The 8,956-nt window shown below is 28.5% G+C and overlaps 1 protein-coding gene and 1 non-coding gene across 2 annotated transcripts; both read left to right on the forward strand.

Annotated features, from left to right (window-relative positions):
* Positions 1-32: 32 nt before the first annotated feature.
* On the forward strand, positions 33-105 carry TRNAE-CUC. The gene has a single exon. It is a non-coding gene; the product is annotated as a tRNA-Glu (tRNA).
* Positions 106-4,749: 4,644 nt separating this feature from the next.
* LOC114374806 (probable serine/threonine-protein kinase PBL19) lies at positions 4,750-7,534 on the forward strand. The gene is made up of 4 exons (XM_028332500.1): positions 4,750-5,337; positions 5,882-6,142; positions 6,579-6,701; positions 6,955-7,534. The coding sequence occupies exons 1-4, from the start codon at positions 4,993-4,995 to the stop codon at positions 7,324-7,326; spliced, it is 1,101 nt and encodes a 366-aa protein (XP_028188301.1). The 5' UTR covers positions 4,750-4,992; the 3' UTR covers positions 7,327-7,534.
* The last annotated feature ends 1,422 nt before the right edge of the window (positions 7,535-8,956 follow it).

The following is an 8,956-nucleotide window of genomic DNA, read 5'->3' on the forward strand; positions in this document are numbered from 1 at the left end:
AATTTTAAGTATTGTCTGAAGTAAGCATCAAATCCGTTGTAGTCTAGTTGGTTAGGATACTCGGCTCTCACCCGAGAGACCCGGGTTCAAGTCCCGGCAACGGAACTCTTTTTTCTCTCTTTCTTTTTTTCGCCAAAAATCTTCTTTATTAGATTATAGATGTTAGTAGTGTGAGTGCCATTGAGAACATTCGGCAAAAAAGAAAAAACGGGGTATCATAGAAAAATTGAAAAAAAGTATTAAAAATATTATTATGCTTTAAAATTTGAAAATAATAGTCTTGTAAGTTTTTTTTTTTCGCTGAATAGTTAATATTGTAAGTTGATTCTTCCTCTTAGAGTATTAAACCCAAAAAATTTAATATTATATTAGCCATTTCTAATAGAGAATTTATCATATATAATTACCAATAATCAGTATATTAAGCTTAAATTCACCAGAAAAAATATGTTTGTAATTAGTAAATGTTTCATGTATTTAATTGAATTTTTAATTAAAATCATATATATTCAAGAAATTGATCATATATAACATGGAAGAAAAATAGTGTAGGATTGGATTTTGTCACTTGGCAAAAAGATTAAATACTATTAATTTGTCTCCTCTCGTATTTGGCTATTTGTGAATATTACCAATAAAAAATAACTTTTTTGTAATTTTTTCATTCTTTCCTTTTTCTCCCATTATTGATTTTCCCTCATACGGTCTATTAAGGGTAGCAAATTTCTCTACTTCATATCTACGGGGAAAGCTAATAGAGAGCAGTTTATCATTTGGTCAATCTTGGTGTTCTGTTGACTTTAGGATGCATGTGGAATTTCTATTTTACCAGACTGATTTTGTAGTTTTATCTTTTATGTTGGGTTTAGCCATTTCTAGTATATAAAAGGAGAGACAAGTTAACCACTTCTCTTTAAATGGTTAAATATAAAAGATAAAATATTATTTTGTAAATTAATATTTCAAACTTGATCAAGAAAAAGTTAAATTATAATTTTATTTCTTTTATAATTTCAAATTTATAATTTTCGTTCTCCTATTTATAAATAAAATATTTAATTTTTTTATTTTTTAAAATAAATAATTTTGATTTTTTCGTCAGTTGATCATTAATTTATTATATTAATCTTATTTTTTATGTATCATTACATAAGAATTATTTTTTAAAATTATCAAAATTTATAATTAAAAAATATTTAATGTATAATTCTTTTTAATTTTATTTTATCATTTTATACGTTTTTATTTTGAATAGTTTATATAATTTTATTTTTATTTTACCGGTATGAAAATTATTTACATAATTTTTTTTGTAAATTAAATTTAATATACATATTATTTTTATTCTAATTACTTACATAAAATAAAAAATATTTATCTATTAAATATTTTTTAATTTATGAATTTGGATAATTTAAAAAAAATAATTCTTGATTAATGGTACATAGAAAATAGTATTAATATAGTTAACTAAATAAAACAATGTCTTAATAATTTATTATTTTTTTAATAAATGATTATGAATTCAATTCTTATTAAAATATTTTTTTTTCACATAAGCATAGTGTAACAGCCTATATATAAGTTTCACATCTTTATATGACAACTAACGGTCAATTAACCGAAAGATCAAAATTATTTATTTTTTAAAATAGAAAGACTTGATTTAAATATAAGAAACTAAAATTATAATTTAGTTTAATAAAGAATCATAAAAGTTAATATATATATATATATATATATATATATATATATATATATATATATATTACTTTTAAAAAGTAATGAACATAACACAATATGCATTTAAAAAGTTTTCTTAAAAAAAAATGCATTTCAAAAAGTTAATTCCAGCGCTACTTATTTGACTCATTCATTCCTAAAAACATCCTAATTTTTTTAAACTCATATTCATCAATAGTTACCTTAATCTTTAAGAAGAAATCTATTAACGTCCTTTTAAATATATAAAGAATTTCATCTTTCATTTTGTTTTTAAACGGTAATGAAATAAAAGAAAGAAGGTTAAATTGCAATCGTATAAAGGACTAACATGCAATTGAAGTTAAAAGGTTAACTTGTTGGTTGTTAGTTGAAGGGAGAAAATGAGAGGAAAAGGGAAACGTTGTAGATTTAAATCTCTCTCACTAACATTTTTATAAAACTAATCAATAACATTTGTTAATAAAAAAAAATTCATAATATACTATTGATTTTATTTTTTATTTTTTTAAAAAAAAATTGTAATTTCCAATCCTTAATTTTAAATAAAAATTAAATTAAATTTATGCTAAATTAAGAATTAAATCAAAATTGTAAAGTTTTTAAAATAAGAAACCAAAAATCGTTAAATGTTGATTTTTTACGTTTTAATTAATTAAATTAGTTTTTAATTGTCAAATTTTGATTTTCAATCCTCAATGTTAATTAAAAATTGTAAAAAATAAAATAAATAAATTATACAAAATTGAGAATTTAATTAAAATTGTGGATTTTTTTAAAAAAATTAGAATAAAAAAGAAAGAAACCAAAATTTGAATCATAAATTAAAAGGTTCTAAAGTTATAATTTAGCCTTTTCACAATGAAAGTAAAAAGATTAAAAATTAAACAATGACAAAAGAATAAACTTAAAAAATGTTATATTCAAATCCCTGCTGCTGAGGTTAAAGTGAAAGTCTTTGTTATTTAATTTTATTAAACTACATTTATGAATCGAGCATGTATGTTAAAGTGAAGTACAAGAAAGGAATAAAAGATAATTAGCCCCTATTAGCTAGTCTAAATGATGAAAAAAGACTATTCAAAGTATGGAATTTCGGGTTTGATTCTTTTTAATGAAAACAAAAAGTATTAAAATAGTTTTATTTGACTTGAATTGATTAAATTTTATACCTTAAAAGAGTTTATCATATTTATGACTAAACATCTTTTGCAAAGCTGCAAACCCATGCACTTGGAAAGGGTTGAGACTTTAAACATACCATTAATTTGTGTTTAAGTAGTTTGCTAATATTTTAAATAGTATCAATTTTGAAGTCAAAACCAAACTTTATCCCCATTGGATAAAAATGATTTCAAAGTCCTAAACACAGGTAAATCTTCATGATTTATTGAAAAAGAATAAAAGTACTTCAACCTACCAAACAATTTTATCTTAGGTTGAGTTATATTCTTTCGATCCATCATTTCTATTAATTTTAATAAATTTTTAATATTGATTTTTGGATTGTACTATTGTCTCCATCACAAAAGGCACCTTCAATTAAGCATTTTTACCAATAGGCTCAATGGTTGGTGGACTGAAAACCATTCGACCAACTTACTCGTGAGAGAACCAACTCACACTTAAGGTCTAAGACTCAATAGCTAACCAAGAGTAAGCTTATCCCTCGCACAGGTCACCCTACTAACTCTATGAGGCGAGTTTCATACCTTGTGTATCATGGGAGTGTACTACCAAATGAACCTGATGATGTTGAGGCATGAAGGCAATTCTAGACGACATCAAAGACACATTACAACACACTTGTACCATGTGTTGGAGAGACATCATGTATAAATAGATGAGGGTTGTATGAATTTTTCTCAGATTCAGGGTTAGGTAAAATTAGGAGAAGACACTGAGATGAGAGAGACTTGAGCTTAAGACACTTTATTCTCTACTATCTCTTTCTAATATTTTTCCAAGTGAACAATTTTCAACCAAAATATTTTCGTATTTGTTATTGTTATGAATAATAAATAATTATCAATAAAACTGCCAATTTTAGTAGTATGATTAGTTAACAGAATAGGTTAAGATGGATAAAGAATTATCTATTAAATAAACGAAAAGTGAATGTAAATGTCCATAGTTGTTGCTCTTGAGCAACATATTTTATAGTCTGAACATGATGATCGATGCTTACAAACACATCAATTGCACATCTACATCACGGCATGGTCACACATATGGAAGAATATTGCACATCTTTAAAAATGATATTTAGTGCATGCCCGTGATTTTCTTAATTGTATTTAAATTGATTCTCCACCAAATTTCATTCTTAATTCATTGGATTGGTTCGACAGGATAATTTCCCGTTGGTTTCCCACTATATAACATGATGAAGTACAGTCAGACCAACATGGCTTCATCACTTTAGAAAGGCAATGTCACACGTTGAAGGGTAATGATTAATGAGGAACAACATGTTTGAAACTGCAACACCGTGATTAAGAAAAAAAAACGAATTTTTATTTGACGATCAAAGTAAAGCAACTCCAGTTTATCTCATAAACAAACTATTATGATTTTTGGTTGTAGACGCCAAAGTATCTTACTATCTTCCAAGTTTGAAAGTCTTTTTTAGGCATTCAACGCTTAGCTTATATTATTATTATTATTAAAGTATATGCGGACCGACTTCATCTTCATGGGTCTCACTTCTGTCTTCATCATTCTAATTACTCTTTAGCAAAAAAATTTAACACGCTAATTACAGACTAATCTCTTATTTTCTTTTTGTAGAAATTACAATTACTATTCACTTAAAACATTTTGTTTCGAGTAGTCTGTGTAATCAAAATTTGAATTCAAGATTATTAATTAAGCTAAAATAATTTTTTCTTAATTATTTATAGTAAACTAATCTCTCACGATTTTAGAATCTATTTAAAAAATTATTTTATCCTAAAATACATTTTTAATATATACAAATTTTGAGAATTAAATTTCCATCATCCCTCAAGCCTGAACCAAAAAGGTTAACTTTTTAGCCGTTAATCCTCCGTATAGACGCGGGTTCCCACGCGACTTTTTTTCTTTTGAAGTCTTGTTCTTCTCATCGTTCAATTTCCTTCACTTCACGGAACAAACCCTCATTAAAATTCGGGATTTCCGTTTCTTTCCACGTTCTTCATTTTCTCCGCTTCATTCATTACTTCATTTTGGAACATAATTGCTTCATCTTTCTGGACTGAGAAAATTCTGTAAGTTGATGATTAGAAGATGAATTGTTTCTTCTTGAAAAACAAATCAAAATCCGACGCAGAATTACCAAAGCGAAGGAAGAAGAAAAATCAGGTGGGGAATAATGGAGCAAGCAAGTCCTCCACCAGCTCGCCGCTACCATCGCCAAGGAGCATAAAAGAATTGTACAAAGAGAACGAACACAATTTCAGAATCTTCACTTTGCAAGAGCTGGTAGATGCAACACATGGCTTCAATAGGATGCTCAAGATTGGAGAAGGGGGATTCGGGAAAGTGTATAGGGGAACAATTAAACCTCACCCTGAAGATGGAGCTGATCCTATTGTCGTCGCAATTAAAAAACTTAACACGCGTGGCTTACAGGTATATATAATATATATACTCCCACCCTGTTTCACTAGCTTTCTCCTCTTTATTTTTGCTTTGTTAGTATTGCACATATAACTCAAGGATTGTTATTTCTGTTAGAATTACAAAAGTTTGTTACAGTTTGTTAGATCTTCTTGTTGCCGCATGTATTGGTCTAAATGTTCCATTCAGTTATTCCAGTGCTATCCATAAAGTAGTTTTCTCATTCTCAGTCCCCAGTAATTTGTGGATTTCATAACTATTTCTTGCTCCAGTGATTCTCGGACCCTTCATTTTGTTTAGATTAGAATAGTTGGAAGGATAACATGATTTTTTTCTTCCTACAAGTTAAATTCAGCTTCTGGAAACGCAAAATGAGAAACTTGTATAAATTACGTGTAACACTATAAGCTAATTATAACTCGTGAAAAAAGTTTATTTCATGGCTGTTAGGAACTGTATAATGCCTTCCAATTATGTTATGCTGTCTCTGAATTATGCCAACACTTGTACTTTACAAATATACCTGATTTCTCATGTTTGTCTTTTTTTTGTAAAGGGGCATAAAGAATGGCTTGCAGAAGTTCAATTTCTCAGCGTTGTTAACCACCCGAATTTGGTTAAGCTTCTGGGATACTGCTCCGTAGATAGTGAAAAAGGAATCCAACGGTTGTTGGTGTATGAGTTCATGTCTAACAGGAGTTTGGAAGATCATCTTTTCAGTCTTTCTTTACCTCATTTGCCTTGGAAAACAAGATTGCAAATCATGCTCGGTGCTGCTCAAGGATTACATTATCTACATAACGGATTGGAGGTTAAGGTACCTTGTAGTTGCGAAATGTTTCACATTTGTAATTGTAATTGATTATAGTATACTTTAAGGTAGTGGCACTAGTACTTAAAAACAACAGATTGATATTAAGTTTAATCTTTTTGGATCATACCTGTTGGATGTTTATAAAACATTCTGTTTGTGTCATAGTAGAACTATGGAACTAAAGAAACATACATACTATAGGAGATGTAAGCTTTTCGTCTAGGATCATGTCTTTTGCAGAACTAATATAATGTTGACCTTCTAATATAATATAATGCTACAGCTAACCCAACTTCCCTGATGGGAAGAATAAAATGGAAACCCAAATCATATAATAATGATTTACATGATGCTGAATATTCTTAATGCAAATTAGATATTCAGTTATCTGGTTTTAGTTTATAATCTTCTCTTGTTTTAATTTTTTTTTTATTGGAAGGTGATCTACAGAGATTTCAAATCTTCAAATGTGTTATTGGACAAGAAATTCCATCCCAAGCTTTCAGATTTCGGTCTTGCTAGGGAGGGCCCAACGGGTGATCAGACCCATGTATCTACTGCGGTAAGTTGAAGTCCTATAATAAATTTTCACTACTATTCAATTATATGACTTTTCACATATGCTATTATTCGTCACCATTCCAATTACTACATTTGGTCCCTTTGTTTGATGCATGACCAATCCCTAAAGCCGTAATTTAAGCAAGCATTTATTTATCTATTAATTATCTACAATCACACTCATCATTCTTGAAAGAAATAAGTATAAGCATTCTAATAATGTGTATATATTACACCAACTACTTCCTCATCAGGTAGTAGGGACACAAGGATATGCTGCTCCAGAGTATGTCGAAACAGGTCATCTCAAAATTCAGAGTGACATATGGAGTTTCGGTGTGGTACTTTATGAGATTCTCACAGGAAGGCGTGCTTTGAATAGAAACCGTCCAATAGGGGAAAAAAAGCTTATAGAGTGGGTTAAAAACTACCCTGCTAACAGTAGCAGATTCAGCACCATCATTGACCCTCGTCTCAAGAACCAATATTCTCTTGGTGCAGCTCGGAAAGTAGCCAAGTTGGCAGATAGCTGCTTGAAGAAGAATCCTGAAGATAGACCATCCATGAGTCAGATAGTGGAAAGCTTGAAGCAAGCATTGCAGGATTCAGAAACCAAAAACGCTTAGCGCAATATGACTTCTAAATCGGTCCCAAGTGGTAAATAGATGCAGCTTGAGAATGATTTTTGTAATTAGTTTGATTCATCACCACAAAGCCAAGTCCCCTGTACGGTCTTCAGTCTACGTTTTGTTTGTAGAAACTTTTCTATAAGTACCTTGTTAATGGTAAAATTTACACTTATCCATGAAAGAAATATATTTTTAGATCAGCAAAGGAAAATTTCACTAAATGATTCTATTAAAAAATAAATATTTAAAGATGAGACATAAGATTTATTCTCAATTGTGAGTTCTTTTTAATTAAACAAACAAGTTTATAATTTTTAAATTATCAGATAATTGTTTAATACTTAATACATATAATAATAATAATTTCATTAAAAACATCCATTTTTATTACAATAAATAGTATTTTATAAGATTATTTGTAAGGCAACTCAATAATAGTATTTTTAATTTAAAGATTACTTTTATAATAATTTTGATTTCGATAGTAAATCTTTAGTCAATTTGGATGGTAGACATTGTCGGTGTTCTCGATTCAAAGATTACTTTTATAATATTTATAAACTTCTACTGACAATCAAATTATATGATTTCGACATGTGTATAAAGATAAACTTCTACTGACAATCAAATTATATGATTTCGACATGTGTATAAAGACATTCCTAAATATATTGATCTAATGTTATTAAATATCTTCGTATAACTTCTATATAACCGCTCGAACTGATTTTTTTTTAATTTGAAATAACCTTTTAGTGCATTCAACCTCTTGAATTATGTTTTCTATATTAATCACTTTCAAATACACTCTTTTATTTTTTTTGAAATAAATTCATCAAAATTATATATAAGTTCTATAATTTAGACTAATTTTATATAATAAAGGTAACACTAGAAGATCATATAAGAATAAACTAGGTTTGGCTTCTCAAAATTGAAAAGTAAAGGGTAAGATTATTTTAACTTATAGAGTAAACTCAGTTTATTTTTTTCCCCTCTTATTCATGCTTAAGGAGAAATTTCTCAAAATAGAATTGAATATTGGCTTTTATTTTTACAAAAATAATCAATATTAGTGGAAGTGCAATGGGTCTAACTGTATCTACAAATCTATCCGGAAGTTCATAGGAACCTTGTAGCATGTTTAAAAGTATGAGCTTGGAGTTAAAATCTCTTATAGAATATATTCATAACTGTGTACTCTCCAATTTTGTTCTTTTCGCTTGAAACTAATGTCCCAAAGTATAAAAGAAAGTATACCATTGAAAAAGTACATTCCAATTGTAAATTACCACCTCCTGATTTCTAACGAGCGGTGTAAGTGCCGTTGCTACTGGCTGAAATCTTCAGAGTTGCGTAGTTTATTCTTTTCAACATTGTATTATAGTCAAGGAAAAGTTTTAAAAGTGATTTCTGACAAAATTATGTTAATGTTTCCTCTTCCTGAGATTGGCACGTGGGTGGTGCTTGTCAATAGAACTATTGTCGGAAAAGTTTGAAACAATTCGCAAAAATTCAAAATTGTCTAGCTAGTGCGATGTGATCCCAAATATAGTATGCATTGTCTACGAGATTGAATTTTGATTACCTAGAGAAAAAAAAAACACTCAATCATTATACATTATTA

The sequence above is a fragment of the Glycine soja genome, chromosome 11 (genome assembly GCF_004193775.1).
Source record: "Glycine soja cultivar W05 chromosome 11, ASM419377v2, whole genome shotgun sequence".
Classification (NCBI taxonomy): Eukaryota; Viridiplantae; Streptophyta; class Magnoliopsida; order Fabales; family Fabaceae; genus Glycine; species Glycine soja.

Excerpts from the sequence above, each read along its gene's own strand:
- LOC114374806 (XM_028332500.1), top strand. The coding sequence starts at position 4,993 with ATGAATTGTTTCTTCTTGAAAAACAAATCAAAATCCGACGCAGAATTA. Across the intron at positions 5,338-5,881 it reads TTAACACGCGTGGCTTACAG|GGGCATAAAGAATGGCTTGC; the intron begins GTATATATAATA and ends TTTTTTGTAAAG. Across the intron at positions 6,143-6,578 it reads ATAACGGATTGGAGGTTAAG|GTGATCTACAGAGATTTCAA; the intron begins GTACCTTGTAGT and ends TTTTATTGGAAG.